Below are 27549 nucleotides of genomic sequence, written 5' to 3'. Positions count from 1 at the left end.
GTCATTTAATCCTCAAGCATAATAACACGGCAACGTCGTGGTAAAGAATTTACAGAGTGCCTTTTAGCAAGGCAACCACCTTTCTGCAACCTGGATTTTTTTTTTTTGCAGTTCAGATTTCCTGAATCTAAGAACTAAGGAAAACCATATAGTCAAACAATAGAGGGAAATACCAGCATGGAAGGGTAATGTGTACAGTGTCCATGAGTTAGGAAGGTTTTTTTTTTTTTCCCAGTACAACACAGACGTTTGACCCTCCGTACCCAGAGGCCACGGACGATAAGGGTTCCCGTAAACCGAGGATCTGAAGATCTTTTATCCAAACAATTTATCCGAGTGTAGTTGTGGATGCAGGTCAAATCATGGCTATATATTAACTGTACATCATTTCAATGGTGACAACTTACGTGAGAGATTTACATGAAACTTTTTATTGAACAAACAAAAGCATATAATTTGTAATATGGTAAAGTATTCTGTAAGATGTTTATTTATTTATTTCCCACTTTGGAGCAGTCAGTAAGTGTTTGGTCATCAGGATGGAGGCTTTTGTGGTTTTCTAGTAGCATGGCAAGGCAGTTGTTATGAATTAAACATGGACAGCAGTTATAAATTAGTAATAACAGGAACGAACTTGGACGTTGCACAGCTTTAAATCGAGTCAGAGTGTAGCGTGTCGATCAGTATAAACGTGGCAAGTTGCTGTTTTAGTGAAACACTGGAGTGAAACATTTGTGGATCATGGTGCTTTAGGAATATAATCAGCTCTGGTGTGATAGCGTTAGTAGTAGTAACTCTGCTCTCTGTCAGGCCACGTCACACCATCCAGTCATTGATTATTTTTCTTATAACAGCACCCCTCGAGTGTTTTAATCCTTACTTGACAGGAATGCCTTCGATTTTCATTTCAACTCACTGTCCTCAACAGCCTCATGAAAGGATAAACCCCCCACAGGAAAGCCGCCTCTCAGCAGGACGGGAGATGTAATGGCTCCTTACATCTTTGCTGCTTTGTGTTGAAGTTTGTCTTGGCTCTGCTTCCCACCATTTCCAGATTTACTTGCTCCGACTCGACTCGCCGTTCCAGCCTCGAAACTTGTCAGCATTTTCAGCGATGCAGTGGGGTCCTTACATTTTTTTCTCCCTTGCCTCTTCCTGCATTTTTCCATCCATTGTTGAGGACGGTTATGTCGCTTTTTTTTTTGTTAGAGCAACAGGAAATGGACTGTCAGCACAATTTGAGGCTTCTGGAAGAGGCCAAGCAGATCCTGTCCCTGACCCTCCATTATTTACACTTTTTCTGAAGCTGATAAATTCAACTTCCACTCATTCTTTATCAGGTGACACCAAAACCAATTAACTTAAAGAAAACGGTACATTTCTTGTTTATATGTGTTTTAATTGCATGGCTGCTAATTTTCTAGTGTGTAAGTGGAATGAGGCAAAATGCCACACAGTAGAAGTGAAGTGTGAAATATTAAAGTTCATTCTTAATTTAAAAAGAAAAACAACAACAAAAAAAAAAAACAACAACAAAAAAAAAACAAACTGAAGCTGGGTTTCTGAAAATCCTCAAAAAAATATATTTGGTCCAAACACTGAATTGCAATATAAATAAAATGAAACAACAAGGCATGCGATCCTAGTTATGTTCTCTAAGCTGCTGATTTTTTTTTCCCCCATCCTTTTTCATCTAAATGGCATAAAATAGCTAGAAAACATTTGGAACTATATACTCTAGGCATTTATACAAATATTCAACGTTCAAAATATTGCTTTTTCTCTAGACATTAGGTACAAATGCTAACGAATTAGTGATTAACAAATCACACTCTAGTGCAGCTTAAAGAACGCAAAGCTGCTAAAGGCGATGTGCTACAGAGAACAGCAGGTCGCGTTATGCCGGGAACAACAAGGCGGCTCTCTTCCCTCCGTCCTGAAAGACGGGAAGAGAGAGGGTTCGGAAAGAGAAACAGAGCTCTATCACGTGGAAGGATGGTTTAGTGTTGTGGTATTCCTACAGGTTCACATTTCTTCGAGAGAAGTACACTCCGTGAGTGTAGATATGTTAGTGGAAGATACGTGATGTTAACGTTAAAGGACGTGGCTTCAGTCTCGTCTGGGATTATTCATAAATAAATATGCAGGTGATTTGGTTAATATTATTCAGAAGGTTTCCGCTCGTTCTTGCTTACGCAGCATACGTGCTCTTTTTTTTTTTTTTGTAAAATATATACAAAGCAAATCAGAATTACCGCAAACTGAACAATGTGGGAAAGATGAATTATGCGAATATAGTGGAGATGAAGTCGCGGAATCGTTTGGCGTATTGCTCTGGATGAACTGTGGATATTTCTGCACCAGCCTGTAAAAAAAAAAAGGATTGTATTTATTTCAATATTTAAAATGTAATAATAATAATGATAATAATAATGCAAGTATGATGAGAAAATAAACATGTGATATGTGTGTTATTTCTCACCCCGTGTTTAACAGTCTTAGCTGCATGCGCAGCTTTCTTCTTGGTGTCGTACTGCGTCAACACATCTATGAGTCCCATGAAGTACACCTCCCTCTGTGGTGCGCCTGGAAACCGACACCAAAGCCATCAGGGTCAACATATAATCAGCACTTTCTCCGTTATCTACTTGACCTGTTGTTCTTGCCAAACAGCGAAGGGAAAACACACTTCCTAAATGATGCGTCAACTCATCCCAACCTTTCCCAGAAACTACTACTGCTTCCCCTCACCTTTCCAAGAAACTAACCTGGGGCGCTTTTGACGGCGTAAACGTCCAAATAAGGGTCGAACTCTCCAGGGCCCATGGGCTTAAACGAGTTCATGTAGCCGGCGATCCCTTCAGGTGACGTGCCGTAGGAGCCGACGTGCGGTGCGGGGTTGACGCCGTTCTCCGTCTCGCCTTCGTCCTCGCAGCTGGGCTCCTCCGCTTCCTCTTCCTCGCGCTCGGCCCGTGCCACATCGTGGATCCCTAGCAGCAGGCTGTAGTCCATTATCTTTAGCTTCACCAGGAACTATGAAATACAAAATGAGCATCAATAATCACAGCAACCTAGAAACGGATATTTGAAACCTAAACAAAATAGGGAGAAAGATCTTTTCATCGGTACCTCTAAAGCCACGCCCACAAAAAAACAAATGCACACCACTGCCTAGGCTGTAAGACACCAGTTTTGCTTTGATTTGGACTGGTTTCCAACTTACCGGCATTTGTACTTGGTACTGCGCATGTCTCACTAAATCATTTGTTGGTCTCAATCCAGAGTTTAACAAAAAGTACTTCCTTCTTCTACAAAACAGTCTATCAGTGATGCAGTGCATAAATGAAGCCACATAAGTTTGGCCTTGAAAAGATTATCTTTTAAAATCTTGACTTTCAGTTGAACTCCATGGTGACTCAAGACTCCTGACTTCATCTTGGACTTAAAAATGTGGTCATTCTGAAAGGACAGAGGCTTTAAAACCTTTTCTAAAATACAAAAGTATTCCGACCGCCCACTTTTACAGGATTTGCTGACACAAACACTAGACTATTTGACTAACCGAGAGCTCCACACAGAGCATCTACTGAACGGGAGCCATGGCCAGTTTGTTGTTCTGTAATAACAGCTGAATGTGTGACTCAAATGAAGCTGTGAGCGCCAAGATTTCATTCCGTCTTGCTGGTACAAGTCTCTTCTCACAAGCGCACGCCCACTTGTTGTGCTGCCTGAACAATTGTCACCATTTAGAGTTTCATAGTATTTATGCGTCTGTATTTAAATGCTGCCTTGAATATCACCTCTGGGTTATACAAAACATCCATCTATTTATTTCAGATCCCATGTTCATAATTTTTCCTACAAAATGTAAAATGATCATCTATTGTATTCATTTCTTTTCAAAAAGATAAGTACATTTTCTGATTAATTAAAGAGGTATAGTCTTCTTTTCTAAAGGACGTAAATATTTTTCACATTACTTTGCACTACAGATTATATTCGCCGTGTCTGTGGAGGTAAACTGCATGTTGTCTATAACAATAGTTTTGAGGATTTGACCAAACGGTCGACTCGGGTTTGAGTTCTCCCACCTCGACGTCTCTGTTGAGCTTCTCCAGGATCTTCTCTTTCTCCTCGTCCGTCACATACACCTTTTGCATGTTGTTCCTGAAATCCACGTCCTTGAAGGTGGGTAACTCTTTCACCTGCCGTTAACACGGAGATAGACAAAGTCACTCTGATGTCATTCTTATCAAAGTCTTACAGAAAAAAACAATGTTTTGGAGTGTGAAACTCATCTGTCGTACCTTCTCTTTATCACTGGCCTCTCGAGACACCAAGGAACCCTGCGTTACATGAACATGTGGGTTTTTTTTAAAGACACAACAACGCCTTCGTCACACATAGCGAGGAGAGGACTCGTCATAAAATAATACTAAAACTCTGACACGTCTGTTTGGTTGTACAGAACACCCCCTTGTGGCGTATTATTTTCAGCACAGCTTGAAAATGCAGGGAAAACGTGGAATAATACCGAACAGAGCTATAAAAATACGCAGGTGCATTTATATATCAGGACGTTTTAGAGAATAAACAGTCAAGATCTCACCCCTCTCACCTTAAGATCGTATTTCCTGTGCACGATGAGCCGGTGGCTGAACATGTTCCTCATGACGATGAGGTAGGTGTCCTCGCTCTCCACGGTCACGCGGTACATGCTGAGGAACTGAGGGAGGAGCGTGTTGCCGTGACACTTTACTATGTGCTGCGGGAAAAGCAAAAGAGATGTAGAGATGATGCTGCCTCAAGTTTACAGCCTTATTTGATAAATACAATGCACTGAAACTGGAGACTCCTTACAACAAAATGTCATAGAAGTCCCTGGGTAAGATGTAACTATCCATCCATTTTCTATACCCACTTTATTCCTAAGGGTCACAGGGGTCTGCTGGAGCCTATCCCAGGGCGAAAGGCATGGGTACACCCTGGACAGGTCGCCAGGGCCACATATAGACAGACAACCACACACACTCACTCCTAAGTGTGACTCTGACTATTCAGAGTCACCAATCAATCAACCTAATGTCAACATGTTTTTGGGCTGTGGGAGGAAACCAGAGTGGGTACTCTGGTTTTCTCCCACAGCCCAAAAACATATTGACGTGTTGAGTAAACCCACGCAAGCACAGGGAGAACCCCACACAGAAAGGCCCCTGCCTATTCGAACCCAGGACCTTCTTGCTGTGAGGCAACAGTGCTAACCACTAAGCCATCGTGCTGCCCAAATTTTACCTAAAGAAACAATAAGATAGAAAGAATGACATATCCAGCCAGATCCACTGTTAGAGAAAATTAATCAACCCCTTCTGACCAATCAGAATAGAGAATTAGCCAGGGCTGTGTGTTATAAACTGAAATGCCCTCAGCTGCCAGCTGAAGGCCACATACTTCATATTTCACTCCTGGGATTGATACAGAGCAACCTTCTGAGTTTCATCTGTTTAAGGTGTAATAACTGGCTATTGTTTAATGGCACTGTGTAACCTATTATCAAAAGGTTTGTGTGTGTATGGAGCAAAAAAATAAATGTTTCAAGGCTGCCTGCAAGCTCGAACATTGCTTTATGACGCAGCAAACATTCCGACCTCCTGAAATCGAGCCCTCGGGATGTGTGCAGAAGCTGGAAAGCCTCCAATTTACTGGAACAAAGTGGCAGGCTCTGAACAGATTGCTGTGAACCTTCTCCTACAGTGCGAACAGACAAAAGGCACTCGCATGCTTTTATAAACAACTGACTGTCATCTATTACAATGTCCATGCTAATGTAGAACAGACAGGTGGGGTGTGGGATGTTTGGAAGAATCATGAGGAGTCAAAATGAGACTCATTTCTTGTCCATTTGTTGGGGAATATCTACAGAAATGTGTGATAGAAAAACAGAGCAACTGCGCATAACTTGAAGTGTAACATGAACAACGGAGAGCTGATCTGATGGATCCTCATCTCAAGCAGAACTACTGTTATTTCACTAGAAGTTGCCGCACATCCCATAGTGGTTTACTTATAAACACCTCTTACACCACAGAAGTCTGCTACAGCTTTTAGCTAAAACAATATAGTTCCTGTCACTTATCTTAAAGCAGCATTAAACATTTGCTCCTTCGATTTTCCGAGGACACAATTCTGCTAACGCTTGTGGCATCATGTTGCACGTGTTTGCCATCGATGGCCTATCGTAAAAAACATTACTCCATTTGAGACGATTGAATTCTTCTAAAATTCATCCACTAGACGTTGGAGTACATAGTGCAGAGTGTGTAGTACATCGTTTGGGACGCAGCTAATGTTTAATTATTGATGTACGACACGTCTCATACTTTAATAGCTTTTAGTTAAATTGAATGTTGTGATATAAGTCTCATCTACATTATATTTCAGATAAGCAGGAAGTGATATAGAAGAGCGCAAAGGTAACATGTACCATGTACTGCTGGCCTATTTTCTCTTACTGGAGGCCAGAAAAGGGGATAAAATTAGACAGTGTACTCAGAGGCAGGCGGGGTTCACCCGTTTAGAGCGAGATCAGTGTGTAGAAATATAACCGTCGTCATACACATTGAAGTATTTGTTGAATCTTATCAAATAATATCTGATGGCAGATTGCAGCCATGTGGTAAATGTTCGGTGTGAACCGTTCTCCCAGGAGGTTGAGCAAGCTCTGTTTTTGTAGTTGACCTTTGGAGTAGCGTCAGCTGCGGTGCTGCTAATTTTGTGGTTGGTTGTTTTGAACACCGGTACTGGGCGGCAGGAAACTTTTGAACTTCCTCAGAAATCTAGTAAAACAATACCTCGGAAAAAAGGCGGCCTTTTTATTTCCTCATTCGTCTCTGTAACCGTATGAGATGTGGCTTTATGGGTAAGAGACCCAGGTGAAGTGAGAGTACCTGGTGATATTCAGACAGGATGCTGTGCATGTCAGCTACGTCCTCGCTGGAGATCTGCTTCACTACCAGAGTGCGATCGTACGAGGTGAAGAGGAGACCCTCGCCCTGCCCCTCGCCCTTCACCGGGGGACTGCGGGTCAGAGAAGCCTGAGGGATCACACACACACACACACACACGAATATCAATTCAGCTCCAGAGAGATCAATAAAAACAAATTCTGGGTGGCTGAGAGAGAAAAATCATTTTAACAAAACAACCATGTTGGTGTATGAAATATTTGTTCCCAGATGTGACCAAGCAACAAATTAACAGCAAGGCTGAATAGTCACCAGCTCCACCTTTATTTACTGAGCAGAAAGCCTGTAGTCCCGCCCACATTGTTTGTTTTGGCTCATGAGTCCACAGCTTGTGAATTCACCCAGACACAATTCACCCAGATAAAGTGGGCACAAAGCGAGAGTAACCGCTACCAAGAGCATACGCGCCTTCCCCGTCCCGTGTCCTTTCCCCTTCAGTAAATTACCTTGTCTGCATTTGTTCTGACCGCTGCTTTAGCTGTAAAAGCAGAAAAGCGTCGTTCTCAGGACTGTTGTGAAATGTTTGTCGTAAAATTGTTGGATATTTTTTTTGTTCAACATTTGCACTCCCTTACCTCCATATATATTCTGTCTGTATCTATGAACGGTGAAAAATATAATAAATAAACAAACAATTCATCCATGTCCTCCTGCAAGTGCAGTCAGCTAGCCTGCTAGTTACATGCTTATGGACCTGACACAGGAGAGATCTTACTCCGAGACTCAATTTGCATTTCATTTGTTAAATGCTATTTATTTAACAGTAGACAAACCTGTTAAGCCAACATGAAAATTAAGGAACCTTCTGCTCCTCAAAGAGCTAAGAGGTAGACATCATCATCCTCTAAAAGCTTTGTGTATTAGACGTGATTGGCTATTTTTGTGATGTCACATAACTGAGCTCATAGCCTGTGTAAGTGTGGTGTAATGGAAATGATGGGAAATTTTTTTTGATGCACATCAACGTGATCAGAATCAGTCGAGGTCAGGATTTACACCGTGATCACAGTGCTCTACAGAATTATTGGCACCCTTTCCTCAGACGTGCCGGGACATTTTATACCTCTTCCAGAGGTATGATCTAAATGCTAATGCGCTCATTTAGTGAAATATTTCATACCTGGAAGTCCAGATCCTCGATTCCGAATCGTTCTCGGAGGTTTCTGAACACTTGTGGGCAGTACTCTTTAAATTTGAAATGCCCTGGGAGGTTCTCTCTGTACAAAAAAAAGACACATCAGCAGATTTATACTTTACTCCTAACTGCACTTTCCAGGCCACAATGGCTAATATTCAAACCAAAAAAAAAAAAAAAGACATCCATGCATTTTTACAAAGGTTTAAAGAGCAACACCAATGACCTACAGTGCCCTCCAGAATTACTGGCACTCTTTACACATCCTGAGATATTTTAAACACAAAAATGAGTTTTGTCTTAGTATAATAAAAATCATTTGTGACGACAAATAATAAGACTCTGCAGACATCCGCTGTACACTTCCAGTGCTTTCGTCCTCGGAAAGACTCAAAACAAGGCCATGTTTGTTCTGGCTTCACACCCCTTGGTTCATCACAATGGTCTAATAATCATGTTGCTGTAGATGGATCTGTGTGGACAGCCTATGACCAGGAGACAGCTGTGGACAGAGCCACTTGGAGCCGTCACGGATCTGCCGTTACATCTGTCAGCTTGCAACAACAAGGAATTAGTGTCTATAATGAACTCAGAAACTACACTGACCTAATAGTTCCTCATGAGCCCTTAGTTGCTGTTGCAGAAAGGACATTATCAACAGTTACATTATTTACTGTCCGGTGTCACCTAAATGACGATGGGTTTTGAGCCTGGATCCTCTCAAGGTTTCTTCCTCATATCATCTCAGGGACTTTTTCCTTGCCATCGTCGCCTCATGCTTGCTCATTAGGGATGAAATAGTATCTTAACTTTAAACTTTATAAATAATTTTCTTCTTCTATGTTTCTATACTTCTGTAAAGCTGCTTTGAGACAATGTCTATTGTTAAAAGCGCTATACAAATAAATTGAATGGAAATGTTAATAAAATCAGGCTGCGACTAACAGAACTGAAGTACAAATCTGCGCCTCCGTGTTGTTCTGGCACGTTTATTTTAGTGAACTCGGAATTCTGAGCTGACCATTCTTTGTTTTTTCCTGTTGGAGGTCAGGTTTCCCCCCTCCCCTTGAGCTTTAAGTACAACTGATTGCAGCCTAGGAATTCTGCTCTGACTTCAAGGTCAACCACAATACGACCATTTCACTTCGAACCGGCTCCATATGATATCAGAGTGACGGTTAAATAACAATAAGTCACAAAAAACAGTGGGTCTTGCTCTACAGAAGCAGCTCATTGGCATTTAATCTGCTTTGACGGTGCCTTTCAGGCCGTGTGTTTGTCTCCGTGTACACTAATCACTTTTCCAACAAGGGGCTTGTGGTATTCCTTGATTGTTGTTTTCTGAAGTTAAGCACTTCCTGTTTCAGAAGGAAATATATGTCAACATATGGAATCAATTCGGTGAAGAAGCTACATCATGGTCTCTTTAAGTCTAACCTCAACCAACGAAAAGAAAAGAGATTTTTCTTTCCCAGAAATTTCATTGGTGTTGATCTGTAAATCTTACAAAAAGGTAAAAAATTTTATCCGGTTTCCTGACACACATCGCCGTGCCGTATAGATGTACTGTGTGATGAAATTACTTGTTGAAAAGATGGTTCTGGACTTTGATTTTGGTGTTGGCTTTAAAGTCATCAGGGAGAAGCATAACAGGGACGGGCACCTGGTTTAGATCATTTATCTGAAGAATAAACAAAGGAGAAAGAAAGCAAGCAATGCAAAGTATTCATGGAAAACCAAAAGTACATGTCAGATAAAGAGCTACAAATCTATAATATACAGAGTAAAAAATATGGATGGTATAGAAGATATCTGGCCTACGACCTTCAATCCTGACAAATACACCTGTAAACATGAGACACTGTGATAATATTGTTGTATTTACATAATGGGCAAATTCTTTAACTTTTTGTTTATTAGCTGTTATAATCGTCTAATGTCACAACTGCCTAAAGCATATTCGCCAATGCGCAAACGTATACTCTTTATACTCAGATTCAGCTTATAAAAAGTGTAAACATATAAATCGCATTCTACTTTGCATACGCGTAGCTGGTAAATACCACATGTAAATACTGTTTCCGCATTCTACGGGGAATTTGTTACGGTTAACTTCCCCACCCGTATTTCAACAAATCTCGCCCCCTGAAGCAGGACTGGTGAAGAATCACGAGCGCGCGAGGTGATTGGACAGCGTGCAAGGAGACGTAACCAATAATAGCGCAGGAAGCGGTACATGCCGGAATACAGGTAGGGAAAAAATGCGTCGGCGAGGCTGTTTATAGCCATGCTAGCTAACTGAAAAAAGGGAGGCGCCTCGGGAAGTTCAAAAGCAGCAGAAGGACCTACCGAATGATTTACTCCCCACATAAAGACGCTGAGCACCGGGTCGCTGGCTCGGAACACCTTCACCTTCTGCTGGACGAAGTTTTTCTTTTTGGTCTTGGTTTTAGCGGCCAGCATGAGTATGGGGCCGGAGGCGCTGCCGGGGTTACCGATAGCCGCCATCACGCCGCTTCGCCTCTCCTCAGTTCCTCTCAGTTCCTGCTCTCCGCTTCAGCTGTCACTCAATGTCCACAGCAAACCAACACGCATTCACGTATCCAGAATGTTTTTATTTCACTTTTTCGGCTTTTCTTTTGTCCTAAATCTCTCTGCTTTAGCACACAAATCACTGAAATAGCCCCGCCCCATTCCAGAAAAAGAAGACGCCTGACAGGCGAGCGAGAAAATCGACTGCAACTTGCGAACTTCTGCGGCGGCTCACCTGGGGGCGTCATCACCCAGCTTCCAGACGGACAGCTCCAGGAGCCAATAGGTGGTGCCGGAGTCAGACCACGTGATCTGATAAACCGGAAATATGTTGGCACAAAACCTATAGCCCGTATATGATCTATACATAATGGGTGTATAGTGTGTGTGTGTTGCTGGTACGAGTGTATCAGGTACAGCTGCATCACTGAATAGGATTATTGGGTTCAAAGGCCGTCTTACTGAGGTATATACATTATATGGCGCGCGCACACGCGCTCTCCCTCTCACTCACTCACACACACACACACACACACACACACACAGGAACTACGGAGCTCAAACCTGTTCCAGCATGACAATGCTCCATTGCATAAAGCAAGCTCCATGTACACTTGGTTTGCCAAGCTTGGAGTATTAATGTGGACACGTGATCATCCCTCCTATCTGTGCCTGTTTCATTACATTTACATTTCTGGCCAAATGCCAGAAATGGAATGGATGATCACGTGTCCACATAATTTTGGCTTTAAAGTGCATAAAATGACCATATTCATCACTGACTGTGAGTGCGCATGCGCCTGTGTAAACTTAATTAGAAAATATCACTAATATATATCATTAAAATAATCACTCCTGGCCACATTTCTAGCTGAGGAAGAGGAAATCAAAAGCTAAAAATCTATTTTTTTTCAAGTGTTTTGGGTACATAGTGGGTTCATTTAAAAAAAAAAAAAGGTCACGTTTAGGACACACCCATTTCAGGTATAAATTCAAATACATATTTAGATCTGTGTTAGGTGTGTTTGCCTCATGTATGTAGTAGATGGTGGCATTGTAACATGGCAGACACTCCACATAAGCTGATTTTATGTCATTGATATCCTGAGGTTCTCCACAAGAAGAAGTTTATTTAGCATTTATGGAACGAGTTTCCAGTTTCAGTCAGAGGTAAAGCTGTAACTGTTTTTTGATGGATAAGTCTTATTGTCGGAACAAGCTGGTGACGGAAGGTTATATAGTCGTTATAACATCGGCCATTAAAGGAACAAATTGCAAATACATTTTTTTAATTTGTTACATGATGATGTGTGATAGAAAAATATCAGCAGGAATCAAGGGGAAGGTGTACAGGACAGTGGTGAGACTAGCCATGCTGTATGGTTTAGAGACAGTGTCACTGAGGAAGAGGCAGGAGTCAGAGCTGGAGGTAGCAGAGCTGAAGATGTTGAGGTTCTCTTTGGGAGTGATGTGATTGGACAGGATTAGGAATGAGTACATCAGATGGACAGCTCATGTTGGATGTTTGTGGGGCAAAGTTAGAGAGGCCAGGTTAAGATGGTTTGGGCATGTTCAGAGGAGGGAGAGTGAGTATATTGGTAGGAGAATGTTGGACATGGAGCTGCCAGGCAGGAGGAAAAGAGGAAGGCCAAAGAGGAGGTATATGGATGTAATAAATGAGGATATGAAGCTAGTGGGTGTAAGTGTTGAGGATGCAGACGATAGGGATAGGTGGAGAGAGATGATTCACTGTGGCGACCCCTGAAGGGAAAAGCCGAAAGAAGAAGAAAAAGAAGAAGTTAAATAATGACTTTAACATACAACATGAAATTGGCAGTTTGGGCACAATGTTGTTTAATAAGAGAAATTGAAACACTTCAGGGTGTGCTGTTAGAGGTTAATAATCAACTTATAACTAACAGTAGTGTAACAGTCACTGTCATTGATTATTTTCCTATAAAAGCACACCCCACAAATTTGCTATAGAATAAGGTAAGTCTGATCCATGCAATATATATATACAGTGTATATATATATATATATATATGTGTGTGTGTGTGTGTGCACCTTACATTAAGTTTTCTTTTAATGGTGTTTTCAAATAAGACACAACCCACTGTCACTTATAATAGTAATATAGCTATTTGTTCTTTATTTGTCATAAAGTTTTGCGGCTTTTCAGAGCCTCCTGCGATCACTGGCACACACAGACACCGATACAGAAGAGAAGTATGAATGTTTGTGCACTTTCATTTGAAACTTTTTTTTTCCTCTCTACATTTTGCAAGTGAGAAAATAGATATTCGCCTTTCTTTTTTTTTTTCTTTTTTGAAATTCTGAACGATCATAATACATAAATATTCCTAAAACATGTCTAGTAGTACAATGAAGGGTGTGTTATTTATTTACTCTTTTTTTTTTTATTCCTAAAATGTGCCATCATAGCCTACTTTCAGCATGAAATTAAAGTTGACAATGAAAAAAAAATAAAAACAATGTTGACAATATAAAAATACATGGTATTGTAGTTCCTTAAATAAAGCATCGATCTATATATAAAATATTATATTGAAGTATATAAAAATATGCCTTTTCAGATAAAGTAATAGCCATTCAGCTTTCAAGAACCTATCACCCCATGGCAACCACGAAGGAAAAATAAAAAGAACTTATGTACAAACGACGTGTGTATTAACGCCACAACAGAAGGAGTGAATGTTTTCCCAAATCATGTGCACATACGGTAGTGTCGATGTCTCGGTTACATGAAATACACCGTCTCCAAGGAAATACAATAATACTCCGAAATAAATTAAATGTAAAGGCATAATTTTCTTTTCATACATATTAATTTAGTCAGTGTATCTTTGGAGAAGAGGGAGAGGGGATGGATGGGGAGGCGGGAGAGAAAGATGTCACCCACGCCGGCTTAAACAGTATTTGTTTGTTTTTGTGGGGTTTTTTTTTTACAGCCTACTCGATCAGAGATACACAAGACACAGGCAGTGATGGCTTATCACAGAAAAATGGACGCTACTAAGTGGCCAGTCTTGAAGTTTTCGAGCACAGGTGGAGCGAGCGATGGAGTGTCTCGTTGGCTCTGTGCTTTACACGCTGCAGGTCTGCAGAGGCGCATGGCAGAGAGGCGTATAACCTTCAGGTGGTGCGGTGGATGGAGTGTTTGAGCGAGGAGCGTGTGTTTTTCCCGTGTTCAGTGGTTTTCCCCCTGGTGTCTCCTGGCCAGGCAGTGTCTAACACGAGCGGCTCGTCTTCCCGTCTTCCCGTCTCCCTTATGCCCCTCCCCATCTTTTCCTCCTCCTCCTCTTCTTCCTCCTGGCTCAGAACTGTGGTGGCACTTGCCCCGTCTCACTCTCCGTCACAGGGTAAAGTGCCGTCATCGTCAGTGGGGGACGGCAGAGTGATGCCTAATTCGTCCACGCACCAGCAGTGGCCGCGCTGCATGCCTTTAGAGGACCGACACTGAGGAGCAACAGGTACAAACTTAGAACTAAGAGTCTCTCTGAGGTGCATGAAATGTAACTAAAACCGGATGCTGGAACAATTGATTTGCAAGATAATACTTAAGAATAAGTCTATATCAAGGGTAATAAAAGTCACCTTCATTACACACACACACACATGCTGTGAGATTTCAGACAGCTTCCAGCAGTCTGGACCAATTCTGTGCATCTTCATCCCTAAATATAACTTCTACTCAGTTCAAATACCATTTAAATAGTCTATGTTATAAAATACAGCATTACACAGACTGCTGTAAAGTGCTAAAGCTTCACATGCTTAGGGTAGGATATTGTATTTTCCAGGTTCAACAGCAGGCGAGTTTGTATCAGATTAAAACGTGTTTCTGTGTCCAACCCGAAAATGCGCTCCTTTAATTGTTTATACACCATTTTTCGCCTTTAATCCAAATGTTCTAGCAATGGATACAGGATATTGTAAAGCCTTGAAACTTGTAAACGTATTATTGTGTTATATAAAATATTATATATATAATGCATTATAGATTATAATAATTAGTGTTCTGCCATTTCAGGTGAATACATTAATGAACACATTTTGTTTTAATTATCCAAAATGTAGAGATTTTCACCATTACGAAATGATTTATTAAACTGTACAAACATTATAATAATAATAATAATAAAACATTTTCTTTGTATTAAGGCTGTATTAAGCAGTGCATTTGGATATAATGTCTTTTATATTTCTATTAAATTATAATACTGGGGTTCAGCTGCACTTCTCCACTCATATGGTCATAAGTTTATGGTCATGCTTGAGCTAGAAGATATGCTACTCTTGTTCTTTTTGTGCCTTTATTTTCTGTCTATTCAGATTGCCAGCTCTTCACATCAGACGATTACGCACCTGCTTTTTCCTGTAAAAGCCTCGAGTGTCGCAGTTGGGGATGTAGATGTCACGATCAGACTGGAAAACGGTGAGCTCGAGGCCACGCAGCACGGCGTTCAGCAGCTTCCGGCATGGAGCCTGGGGAGGAAATGAAAGTACAGAGGAAAAAGATGGGAGATTGTGGGGAAAAAATGAATCGAATGCTCCAGCTTGTGCATGCCTCTCTGATCTGAACACTGGATAAGAAGTGCAACACTAAGGGTTCTTTTGAGGGTTGGTGATCAGATCTGTGTCAGGGAGCACTCTGGATCTGACTTCATTCTCTTTGTGTGTTATTGTAAAGCTTTCCGGATCAAAAAGGGTGGACCTGAAATGTTTTGGATGTCAAGCCGTGATGATTGGGGGGTGTGGGGGGGGGGTGACATGAAGGCTTTGTAAGAGGGGTCTCTCAGGAATGAGTTTAAGGATTCATATGCTGTTCTAGTGTTAAAAGCAAGAGTTTCATGGGGTTTGTCTGGAGGAAAATTAAGTAAAGAATTCACCAACCTTTTCGATTTCATCGCTGTGTGAAGGATGTGGACCTGCAAATACAACAGAAGATAATGCTGAAATGCGTGATGGACGCTGAAATAAAGGATCATTTGTAGAACTGTGCAGAATAAAATGAAGCCGGTTTCAGTTTTGCTGTTCACCCAGGCTGTGTTTAATGCAATAGCTGTTAATGAACAGTAGATGGAGACGTCGGGTGTATGAATCAGCACCATGAGAATGTGGGTGACACTGACATGTACTCACACACACACACACATTTATACATACGGTCCTTCCCTATTTCTCATTTCTTTTTTTTCCCTGTTTGACCCATTTAATTTTAGTCACACATGCTCAATTTGGCAAGCCCATATAGGACTGTATATGTATATCACACACACACTAACACAAACACACACACAAGAGGCGCATGCATACTGACAGTAAGTGATCTGCTAGTCACTGAAGTCCCTGAATTGCTTTGGCACACCAGAGGAATTTATTGTCATTTCCCAGCCTAAGCATGCCTTTCTTCCTCTAGCATTTCCGTCATCCCTGTGACACTGACACCGACACTGCAGCATAGTGACCGAGGTGAGCATCTAATAAGGCATCTGTGGAGCCTGAAACCCATGCTGCTGCTACATGCCGGTGCGCTTAAAGCAGATTACAGCGTTCATTCTGATGCTGCATGCAAATGCTACAGCATGACTCAGAGACTGTCATGCTTCAGGCAACAAGCTCTTACCTGGAGGGTGGGGTTTTTCGGTGGGACTCGTCCTGATCTGCTTGGTGCATATGCCTCGGCCCTGCAGCAGAGCCTGGAGCGGGCTGAGGTCGCGTGGAGGAGGCATGCAGCGCAGGCCCTTGGCACAGCTCAGTGTGTAAACCCCGCACGGCTCCCCTAAAGCCAGCTTCTCGGGGTCCCGAGAAGCTCGGGAGTCTTTGCAGGACGGGCAGATCTTATGGGTACCCAAGCGGCTGGCCAGAGTCCAGGATCCACAGTGAGCGATGAGCAACAGGACAACAGCTGTCAAGTTCAAGAGCAAAGGCATCTTTGAGCTGTGGGACTCAACCGTTTGTATGTGTGCTCCTTGTCCGACGCTATTTCTGGAGGAGATCTGCTTGTCTTTTCTCCTTGCTCGGTGCTCCGTTCAGCCAGAGTGCCAGAGGACACGATCCTGAGAAACGCACAGAGCAGCAGCTTTTAAAGATCTGAAAGGCGGTGATAGAGAGAGAGGGAGAGAGCGCATGGTTATGACACCTTCAGGGGCTGGGACTGAGAGAGAGAGAGAGAGAGCAAGGAAAGGAGGGAGGGAGAAAGAGAAAGGGGGGTTAGAGAAAGAGATTATTTTTCCTTTCAGAAATGATCAAGCTCCATTCCAGCTTTTCTTCCTCCGCTCTCGCATCTGGAAGCACTCGTTTGTCTGAAATATAAATGTGGCACATGTCAAAAGCTGTGCAATGCACCGTACATGAAAATGTAAGTCACAGCTTTCTGGTCATGTTTGCCATGGTAACACACAGAGGGCAAAGGATTCAGTTCCTCTCCTGTCTACACCACTGCACTTCTTTCAGAGTTTCTACCAATTCTAAAACATATTGTAATGACGATATGCTCTGGCTTGAAGTGCTGCTGCAAAAATAAAAGTCAGTATCATCAGAATATGAGGATCATGTGGTCATTTCTATGGTCACTGATCAGACTCTGGCACATGTGATAGTTTGGAGAAACTTTTCTCAACGTCCATGTACCTAACCATGATCAATTATATATGTAGCTAGGGGTACTTAACATTTCTGGAATGTATAGCTGAGCAGAATTTGTTCATTTTGTGATATTAACCTGGGTTTTATTGTGCATTGTGACTTTGACAATTGTCTAGAGTGCTATGTAAACAAAGCTGATGATCAGTTTATCCGCCCAACATGACCTCCACAAAAGATTTCATGTCCAAGCCTGTGTCCTTTCACCTAAATACCATTACAGCTAGGCTGTAAAGTGGGATTTTCCCTGTATGACAGTTCTCAGGCAAACGGAAGTCTCCTTCCTTCACAAGTTAAGTGTTGTGTAGAAACTTTCCTGGAAACAGGATTTAGAAGTCATTCTAACAATGCTCTCAACCGCAAACCTGTTCGGCTTTGAGCTTGTTAGAAGTGTCATGTATGACTCAGCTGACCTCCCGGGTTTCAGAGGAACATCTCTTCCCTGAACAATGGGAACACAACCAGATTGGCAATCTCTGTTTCTTCCACTCTGCTCAGATGTTAGACAGCTGGTGTTGCTAACGCGATATCGGTGGAGGTGATCGATTTTGGCAATAAAGAAAAAGGATACCTGCAGTGTTTTATTTCCATTTAAGGCTAAGTGCAGAACCAATGCTTATTTTCCACATGTTCCAGCAAGAAAATGTTCCAAAAGGATTGCAAACCAAATCAATAGGGAACTTTATGGTGTTTTTTCCCCTCCAAAATTGTCTGTCAGAACAAGTCCATCCACTGAGATAGCTATTCTCTCCCAAATGCCTTTCTCAGAAGTGTACATCACTTATCACTAGCCATCCATCCCCATGTAGACCTTTCACACGCTGACACTTTAGTCACCTAGCATTCTGGAGACGGTTTCCACACAGATTCATTCGTCTGTCCGTCTCAACAGGTGCCTCCTGCAGAAGCTAGAACTATAACAAGGCTTTACATTTACTATGAAACAGGAATCACCAAGGTAGGGACGGCAGTCCATCACAGTACAGCGTGTGCACAAACTCGCACCTAAGGACAATTTATCCTAGGCAGTCCACCTACCATTAGGCTTTTGTGAGCTTCTCCTGGTACGATTCTGTGGCCATTTTTTTTACACTAAGTAAATTATTTGCAAGAATTGGAATTCAGCTCTGACCATTCACCAGTCGCACCCCCCCACCCCTGTTTTTTTTTCTTTCTTTTTTTTTTTTTAGCATTTTCATGGCATAAAGGCATTTTTCCTATATTTTGAATATATGTTTAGATGTATTAAAAGACGTGTAGGTTGAACTTGTGGTATTTGCGAGGTTAAACACCAGTAATGGCGGTCATTCATGGGGATGAGACCAGAGAGCATGAATTGCCTTTTAAATTAGGGGAGATGTTATACTCTCTCATGTATGTGGAAAAGGGTGGAAAGTGCTTTACTTTGAGTATGTTACTCTGCCCTGGGACACAGCATAAGCAGTATTTTGAAAAGATAAAGCTGGCTGTGTTCACCTTCACCCTGTCCAGTTTGTAGCTGTTGTATGATAGTGGAGAGCTGGCTTGTAGGTGAGAGAGAGAGAGAGAGAGATACATACATACATACATACATACTTTATTCATCCCAATGGGAAATTTACAACTTCCAGCAGTGAGAATTAATAAGACTAAATTAGGGAGAGACCTGGGTGGGATGTGGGGCTGTTTTCTTTCTTATTTGCTCACTTGTTGATAAAAATGGTGTATTTAAATTGTAAAAAATACAAAACAACAATTCTCAATGCTCCTTGACAAACCAAACAACAATATAGGGTGCTAGATGTATCTGTCACAATAATAATACTAGGTACATTTCTAGAATTTTCTAGAGATGTATAATAAATCTAGCAAAGTCTTTTTTTTTTTTCAGAAAGACTGAACTAAGGCTTTGTACTGAGACCTTGACCACGTCTGTGGATAACCGCATACTAACGCACTAGTTAGCGTTTCAAACCAGCACGTCAAAATAGCGCCCTACTCTACTACTTAGTATGCGAGTACGCCTTACCGCTGACGTTTCACTTTGGTGCGCATGCGCTGGATTGCGACTCACTTTATTATTGGTTCAATCCGCGTCAGGGTATTTTTCCGCGCCCCCCCCTTCACTGGCCTCTGATGTAAACAGGAAGAGTCTTAGACACGTTAGTGTTGAGATTTTCAGATGATTAGCGCGCTAGCTAATGGAGTTTGTTGCTAGAATTAAACACAAGGGGCCTTAACATCCCATAAAATCACCTACACATGCGAGCAAGGTAAGATTTCTTTAAGGAAAAGAACCAAAATGGCGATTCAGTACCAGTTTCCTTCGAGCGTTTGATTCGATGCTAATGCTAACGTTAGCTGAGAGTAACTGGATAGTTAACTTGCTCGATGGCAAAGTTTAGCGGAAGGCAAAAGTTAGTGTTGGTGTCTAACTGGATTTTCTTTTTTAATTGAAAAAGTTTTTTGGTATTCTTTCGCGTATTTAGCTGGCTGATTATAAAGTGTATGAGTCAGCTACTTAACTGTGTATTTAGAGTGACTTAAACCTGACTGACAGATGGATGGTTAAAGGCTGGACACGCGACTAGCTGACTTTATTGAGATCCTTTTTTGTTCAGATAAGTTATCGGAAGACACGGACGAAAGTGGCAAGTCTCTGGGAAAAAAAATCAATCCGCTTTAAAGCCTGATTTCCGGACCGGAATGTTTGCTATGAGTCATTTTTATAGACGTTATACTCTATGGTCTATGGGGGCGGGGCTTCGCGGATGTGGGCGGAAATCATTGAAATGTCAAACCCATTAGATATTGAAAACACCAGTCTTACTGAAGGCATCTTTAATATCCAGATCTGTTTTCAGTAATTTATCTAAGACATTGTCACAACGTTATTTTAGGGTAGGACTCCTAATTAAGCGTCATTACACCTTAAATGCCTTCTTTTCATTTTGTTTTGTGATAAAGTAATGTATGATGAGCTTACCCGAGAATATAATCAACCGTTGTTCAAGCTATCCAAGTTATGATTAACCTAATAAAGCTGCAGACTTAACTTGTTGCTTGAATTTTAATCCAAACCTCTACGGATTAGTTGATTTATTATTTCTGTAATGAATTCGTTACCATCGATTCCTGTCTCTTGTCCATCGGGACGGAAATAAAAATGACCACAGGAGGAGTGCGTTTCTAGCAGGTTTTATTTCCTTGGAACCCTGATGTTTGCACCATTAGATGTTTAAGGACCCAGAGGTGATGCAACTAGTCAGTAATCATTCATTCCTTCTAGCTTGATTTTTCTGAAGTGAGTATATTGGTAGGAGAATGTTGGACATGGAGCTGCCAGGCAGGAGGCGAAGAGGAAGGCCAAAGAGGAGGTATATGGATGTAATAAATGAGGATATGAAGCTAGTGGGTGCAAGTGTTGAGGATGCAGAAGATAGGGATAGGTGGAGGGAGATGATTCACTGTGGCTCCTCTGAATATTGTGGAGTTGTGTTCCTGTGCCTGATTATGGACAGCTTAAAGTCGCAGTTATTGTGCATATGTGAATACAATAATAATAATTAATTAGAATATAAAGTAATGCTTTATTCTGGTGCCTTCCGTTATAATGACTCCTTTCATCAGCCTGCATGATCTTGCTTTTGTAAATGATTGTTTTTCTTCATCCCCCTGATAATGGTAGCGTGTGTAATAGCTGAGATCAAGCATAAGGCTGAAGCTTGCTTTATGGACGTGGATCTGGATTCAAATGATCAGTTTACTGCTGAGTTTGGTGAAAATCTGTCGGTAATTCAGCCTGTGATTTTTTTCAGAGGAGCACGGAGAGATTCACAGACAAGGCCGATCCGGACAGAAGTATATTTTCAGAGGAACAAAATAAGAGTTAAATAGAAAATGACCCCAGGACCATATGTAAAATGAATCCTGTCCAAATAGAGCTGACCTCAACTTGTGTCTAAAGAAACATAAGTGTGTGACATGAAATGTTATGGTGGATTAGATCAATTTCTGTTGTGGTTATCAGGGCCACAGTGCGTGTGTGTGTGAGTGTTTTTTCCCCCTATCCTAATGAGGCTTTGACCGGATCAGTAAAACAGACACGTTAAAATAAAGTGTTCCCCGTTATGACAGACAAGTTGTCGCAGCACTCCGAACATCCGCTCTATCAAAGCTGTCTCATGCATCTGGAACAGCAATCAAGGAAAGACTATTGTGGCCTGTTTTATGCAGTAATTAGTTTAGACAATAGATTGCAGCTTGACTGCATTCTCCAAACATCTGTCCCCGGCACAAGAATTCTAAACATTGTCGATGTGTTTTTTTCCACTGTTTTTCTCCCCCCCTCCACCCCCCCGGACCAAGATGGACGACATCAATTTACACTACAGGATCCTGAACTGGAGGCGACGGATCCGAGAAATAAGGGAAGTGCGTGCGGTACGCTATCAGGAGCGCTACAAGCGCATGCTGAAGGACGGAGACACTTTGAGGTACGTCTGCTGACTGTCTGGGTTTAGACGCCTGTCTGAGTCACCAGGTATCTGCCAGACACCCTGTACATGAAGCATAATACAAATCTAGGAATTCAGACAAGAATGTCTGACCAGAAGTACTTAGTAGTCATCTAGTCATCACTGAGGCGAATGATGAGTTAATTCATGCAGTTACACGGTGATTAGTGCTTCGTGATTAGTGGTACTGTACAGCTTCAGTGCTTTTACGCTGTTACGGAAAGAAACAAATCAGTGCAATTCATCAGAGTTTCCTATGTGGAGGAATGTCTTGTCTGTTCGTTAACAAAAACAACATGAAAACATAACAGGCACACATTTACGTACATTTCATACAGAGTAGAATTGACTTCATTTGGCTACATTTATTTGCTTTCTTTAGCGTCTTCATGCCATTTCTTCCCCGTTTCCATAGATTAATGTATTATTCTAGTGATCTACGTTTATTAGTGCAATCTAATCATCTATTAGTGCAAAATAGCTGTAGGAAGAACATAACGAGCGTGCCTTTCAGTATTCAGTAGTGCAAGCACCAATCACAAAGTCACAAACGACCAGCACAAGTTACAGAAGTCTGACAAGATCTGACCATAAATAGGCAAAAAATTCTGATCTGCGTACAAAATTTCATTCCCGATGCCTCTGCCTTGTTAAATCGCTTTCCAGGCTAATTAAATCAAACTAATGGAAGACAAGTGCACGGCTTTCCTTTTTATTTATCGCCATAAATAGCGTCTCAGAAAAGAACAGCGTTCATTTATCTTCCTCCCGAACCGTGTATTCCCCCAGCGCAGGCCGCTCTGTCAGTTTCCGAGCACCTGCGCATTCAGTGTTAGTGTCATTTATGGCTCAAATGGCTTCTTTGGAAATGTCAGAGTAAGTACTCATCCCCACACCCACGCTCGCATGCACTGTGTGTGTGTGTGTGTATGCACGTGTGTGTGCGTGCAGAGCCATCAGCTCTTCTCAGCAACGCAAATAAGGCCTGCCTCTCGCAAAACCTCACTGATTGAACTAATTATAATCTCAGCAAATGTTATGGGCTGCTTGTTTTTTTGCTCAGCAAAAGATGAAAGGCACATTTGACGTATCGGAAAAACAAACAGTCTTTGTGCAACATGCTGTCCGAATTCCACAAAACACAAAATGCCATATTTTCCGTGTCACTGTCACATTCAATTGGAGACGAAATTGTGAGCGTGGAGGTCAGATTGCGTGTAGACAGTGCTGTAATAACTCTCCTGTGTCATTCCTGCGCCAGTGGGTTTTAGTGTGCAAGTGCATTTCGACATGGACATGTGCTCAGTGTCACGTCCTAAAACGAGTTGGTTCCCTGAACTGTGAGTCAGCTTCAACGAGTTGTAGTCCATTCCCTGAACTGTGAGTCATCCTCAATGATTTGGAATTGATTCCCTATACTGAGAGTCACCTTCAAAGTTTTGGAATTGTTTCCCTTGAACTGAGAGTCAACTTCAATGATTTGGAGTCGATTCCCTGAACTGAGAGTCAACCTTAATGATTTGGAGTCGATTTCCTGAACTGAGAGTCACCTTCAACGATTTGGAATTGATTCCCTTGAACTGAGAGTCACCTTCAACGTTTTGGAATTGATTCCCTTGAACTGAGAGTCAGCTTCAATGATTTGGAGTTGATTCCCTGAACTCAGAGTCAACAACCTCAATGATTTGGAGTCTATTGCCTGAACTGAGAGTCAACCTCAATGATTTGGAGTCGATTTCCTGAACTGAGAGTCAACCTCAACTATTTGGAATTTCTTCCTTTGAACTGTGAATCATCTACCATGATTCTTCAAGTCTACCATGTGAGGATTTTACAGTTAGACAGAATTAGTGGATTCGTCAGAATTGAATCAGTTGGGGCTTGACGTGCTGCAGATCTGCCTGTAAGCGATGGAGACCCTCAGGGCATTGTTCACACTAACACACATTTATATAAAAAAAACACGTAGAGCAACAGTAGAAATTGTATAAAATAATGTGAAGTTATAACTGATTTGAAGATGTGGTCATGATAAGCTCCTGATAATATTCTCTCAATGTGATCTGTTAATCATTTATATCCTAGTTAGCACTATTATTCTTTTAAATATTTTTTTTTAATAAAAAAAAGTCTATTTTAAAACATAGCCCAATTATCCAGAATAATTGAGACGTGATCAGGTGGAAGGATGGAAGTACCTATAGCAACAGTGCTCTTTATGTAGTGTTTCTAAAGTGCTGTCATTTTCCCTGCTGTAGTTACCAAGGGAACTCTGATGAAGTTGGCTGCTATGTGGCTCCGCGACCTTTATCAAAAGGAAACTGTTACTTTGAGGTAAGCAATGGCAGCGGCACAGGGTTTAAGACATGAGAACGCAGGGAGAAATGATGACTGATAATGAACGTGTGAAAGAATGTTGCTGAATTTTATTCCTCAGAAGTTAAGTTAGATAAAGTCTATCTGAGGCACATCTTGTCTTAAACTGTTAGAATCCAAATACTCACTGGAAAAATCAAAATTTCTTGGTGATATGAAACTTGACATTTCACGTGTTATGATGTACGTGTGAAGTTTTATCTATCTATCTATCTATCTATCTATCTATCTATCTATCTATCTATCTATCTATCTATCTATCTATCTATCTGCCTACCCATCTATCTATCTATCTATCTATCTATCTATCTATCTATCTATCTATCTATCTATCTATCTATCTATCTATCTATCTGCCTACCCATCTATCTATCTATCTATCTATCTATCTATCTATCTATCTATCTATCTATCTATCTATCTATCTATCTATCTATCTATCTGCCTACCCATCTATCTATCTATCTATCTATCTATCTATCTATCTATCTATCTATCTATCTATCTATCTATCTGCCTACCCATCTATCTATCTATCTATCTATCTATCTATCTATCTATCTATCTATCTATCTGCCTACCCATCTATCTATCTATCTATCTATCTATCTATCTATCTATCTATCTATCTATCTATCTATCTATCTATCTATCTGTCTATCTATCTGTCTGTCTATCTATCTATCTATCTATCTCTATCTATCTATCTATCTATCTATCTATCTATCTATCTATCTATCTATCTATCTATCTATCTATCTATCTATCTATCTATCTATCTGCCTACCTATCTATCTATCTATCTATCTATCTGCCTACCTATCTATCTATCTATCTATCTATCTATCTATCTATCTATCTATCTATCTATCTATCTATCTATCTATCTGCCTATCTATCTATCTATCTATCTATCTATCTATCTATCTATCTATCTATCTATCTATCTATCTGCCTATCTGCCTATCTGCCTATCTATCTATCTATCTATCTATCTATCTATCTATCTATCTATCTATCTATCTGCCTACCTATCTATCTATCTATCTATCTATCTATCTATCTATCTATCTATCTATCTATCTATCTATCTATCTATCTATCTATCCGCCTACCCATCTATCTATCTATCTATCTATCTATCTATCTATCTATCTATCTATCTATCTATCTATCTATCTATCTATCTATCTATCCATCTATCTGCCATCTGGAAGAAGTTAAAAATGAAACTGTCCATGTAAAAGTTCGGTTCCTTTCTCCATGTTTGTTTATCCGCCGGTTCTATTTCTTTTGAACGCATGATGACGCTCATCCCTGGGCAAGTTAACATGTTATGATTTTTTGACCCAGTACCACCTGAAAGCCCCGCCCCTTTCTTATATTGATCTGTTGTGTGGTTCTCAAATATCAAATAGAAGCCCTTTATCACAAAAAACAACTAATCTCAAATAATCCCCCCAAACCATGTGGCAAAATGTATGATGACACCAATTCCACAATATATATAATAATTCCATAATTTCTAAAAGGCTCGAGTGGTTAAGACTCTGGGTCGTTGACCGGAAGATTGGGGTTCAAGCCCCAGCACCACCAAGCTGCCACCGTTGGGCTCTTGAGCAAGGCCCTCAACCCACCTTGATCATGGCTGACCCTGCACTCTGACCCCAACCCCTAAGGATGAGATATGTGAAGAAAGAATTTCATTGTGCAGTAATGTCTATGTGCCAAAAAAACAACTAATACCCATGGTGCAGCATGGTGGTGGTAGCATCATGCTTTAGTACTGCTTTTCATCAACCAGAACTGCGGCTTTTATCAGTAGCTGCAAATAGTTTCAAAGCATCCATCAGAATCTACTCAGGAGATTACTCTTACAGTCTGATGGATCAGGAATGCCAGGTCAGGATGTGCCATGATGATAGACACCTACCAAAAAAAAAAACCCCAGAAAATCAAAAGCTGCTTTAACGAAGTATTAGTTAAGGGGTGCGCAAACTTATGTGACTAGTTTTCTTTCTTTTTTTAGTGATTGTAATTTCACACTGGAAAATGTTTAATATGTGTGTATACTTTTTCAATCCTTTTGTACATAATATCAGTTATGCTATTTATTAGGAACGGTGCAAAAAAAAAATTCAGCCTCCAAAAAACAAAAGGCTGCTGTTTTTCTTGAAACTTGAAATGATGGAACTTCTTCTTTAACTCTTTCTTTGTGCTACTGTTTACGTTCTGCGTGTTTTTTTTTTTGTTTGTTTGTTTGTTTTAACCAGCCACCCCTGGTTGCTTTTAAGCAAAACCAAACTTTCAACACATTTCCATTCATCTATAGACAGAAACCAACTTCAGATGCAAATTGAACACGAACCCGAAGCACGGAGATTACATAACGACCAGCACGCCTTTTTTTCCACTCTGTTTTTTTTTTCTCCCCCCCTTCATGTTCTAAGGTTCAGTAAAACCGAGTGTCCGTTCTGATTCAGATATTTCTCAACACTTGTGCTAAATTTAGCATTTTTTCCATTCGAAACAGAGACCTACTCAGTATCTCTGTTTAAAAAAAAAAACACGAGTGGGCTTGAACCTATTATATCCCATATGCAGATTATTAGAGGATCATGTGGTGAGAAGAAAATCCAGACACACAACCTGCACTTTTTTTTTTTTTTATACATATTCATACAAGCTGTTCTATTTTCTATTAATAACATTAAACAAATCTTTGATAGCGTAGTACACGTTAGCTCTCACGGCCCCGTGAGTCATCGTCCTTTTTCTTCAAGAATGCTCTTCATCGTCTTCGCTCTGTGTCGCACGCAGCCTCAAGGAACAACTCCAAAGATTTCCTGTGACTTCTTCAGGACAGGCTGCATACGAGTGCATCCGATACGAATGACGCTCTTTGGCGTAAACTAGCGCACGCAGGTGATTTAACATGGAAAAGCCCGCGAGGCCGCGGCTGTAAATCAGGCTTGGGGTGAAGGCGTGTCCTGAGTGATTTACGGTGCTGGTTTGAGGTCTCTGGCAGCTTCGCAGTTTGATAAACTTCCACTTCCACATGGGCATTGGAGCTGGAAAGTAAGCACCCTGTCCATGCCGCAGTGCTGTGTGTGTGTGTGTGTGTGTGTGTGTGTGTGTGTGTGTGTGTACACCTCGCTTTTTGTGCATGCTTAAACATATTAAGCAGAATTAAAAAAATATATATATATTTTACTGAATCAAGGGTGCCAATATTTTTGAGGATGAAGGGTTAGGGGGATGTGAATGCTGTTATATATAAGTAATTAAAGGTACTTTGATTCTGTTTATAAATGTGTTT

General features: G+C 41.1%; 3 protein-coding genes across 3 annotated transcripts in view; 1 reads left to right on the top strand and 2 right to left on the bottom strand.

Moving 5' to 3' along the window:
• Positions 1-408: 408 nt before the first annotated feature.
• Positions 409-10931, bottom strand: pip4k2ca (phosphatidylinositol-5-phosphate 4-kinase, type II, gamma a). The gene is made up of 10 exons (XM_058409402.1): positions 10507-10931; positions 9741-9838; positions 8143-8239; positions 6945-7091; positions 4619-4765; positions 4308-4346; positions 4092-4205; positions 2769-3033; positions 2483-2586; positions 409-2365 (listed from the first exon to the last, which is right to left on the bottom strand). The coding sequence occupies exons 1-10, from the start codon at positions 10663-10665 to the stop codon at positions 2285-2287; spliced, it is 1251 nt and encodes a 416-aa protein (XP_058265385.1). The 5' UTR covers positions 10666-10931; the 3' UTR covers positions 409-2284.
• A 2060-nt stretch (positions 10932-12991) lies between these two features.
• On the bottom strand, positions 12992-16816 carry igfbp6b (insulin-like growth factor binding protein 6b). Its single transcript, XM_058409405.1, has 4 exons — positions 16340-16816; positions 15607-15641; positions 15079-15198; positions 12992-14169 (listed from the first exon to the last, which is right to left on the bottom strand). The coding sequence occupies exons 1-4, from the start codon at positions 16644-16646 to the stop codon at positions 14056-14058; spliced, it is 576 nt and encodes a 191-aa protein (XP_058265388.1). The 5' UTR covers positions 16647-16816; the 3' UTR covers positions 12992-14055.
• A 2629-nt stretch (positions 16817-19445) lies between these two features.
• The window catches only part of spryd3 (SPRY domain containing 3), a 43358-nt gene continuing 35254 nt past the window's right edge, over positions 19446-27549 (top strand). The window contains exons 1-3 of the mRNA XM_058410095.1: positions 19446-19610; positions 21706-21833; positions 24113-24188. Of these exons, the coding sequence (XP_058266078.1) occupies positions 21706-21833; positions 24113-24188 (204 nt within the window). The 5' untranslated portion in view covers positions 19446-19610. The remainder of the gene's footprint in view (positions 19611-21705; positions 21834-24112; positions 24189-27549) is intronic.

The sequence above is a fragment of the Hemibagrus wyckioides genome, linkage group LG15 (genome assembly GCF_019097595.1).
Source record: "Hemibagrus wyckioides isolate EC202008001 linkage group LG15, SWU_Hwy_1.0, whole genome shotgun sequence".
Taxonomy (NCBI): domain Eukaryota; kingdom Metazoa; phylum Chordata; class Actinopteri; order Siluriformes; family Bagridae; genus Hemibagrus; species Hemibagrus wyckioides.
Note: the sequence above shows the minus strand (reverse complement) of the source record. Positions and strands in the feature narration are given on the sequence as shown.

What these genes read in the sequence shown, in the direction of transcription:
- pip4k2ca (XM_058409402.1), bottom strand. Translation starts at nt 10,665, where the DNA reads ATGGCGGCTATCGGTAACCCCGGCAGCGCCTCCGGCCCCATACTCATG. An exon ending in TCCTGTCTGAATATCACCAG is followed by an intron (nt 4,766 to 6,944) that starts GTACTCTCACTT and finishes CTTTTCCCGCAG; the next exon opens with CACATAGTAAAGTGTCACGG. An exon ending in CGCCGTCAAAAGCGCCCCAG is followed by an intron (nt 2,587 to 2,768) that starts GTTAGTTTCTTG and finishes GTCGGTTTCCAG; the next exon opens with GCGCACCACAGAGGGAGGTG.
- igfbp6b (XM_058409405.1), bottom strand. Translation starts at nt 16,646, where the DNA reads ATGCCTTTGCTCTTGAACTTGACAGCTGTTGTCCTGTTGCTCATCGCT. An exon ending in CGAAAAACCCCACCCTCCAG is followed by an intron (nt 15,642 to 16,339) that starts GTAAGAGCTTGT and finishes TTGTATTTGCAG; the next exon opens with GTCCACATCCTTCACACAGC. An exon ending in GCTTTTACAGGAAAAAGCAG is followed by an intron (nt 14,170 to 15,078) that starts GTGCGTAATCGT and finishes GTTGCTCCTCAG; the next exon opens with TGTCGGTCCTCTAAAGGCAT.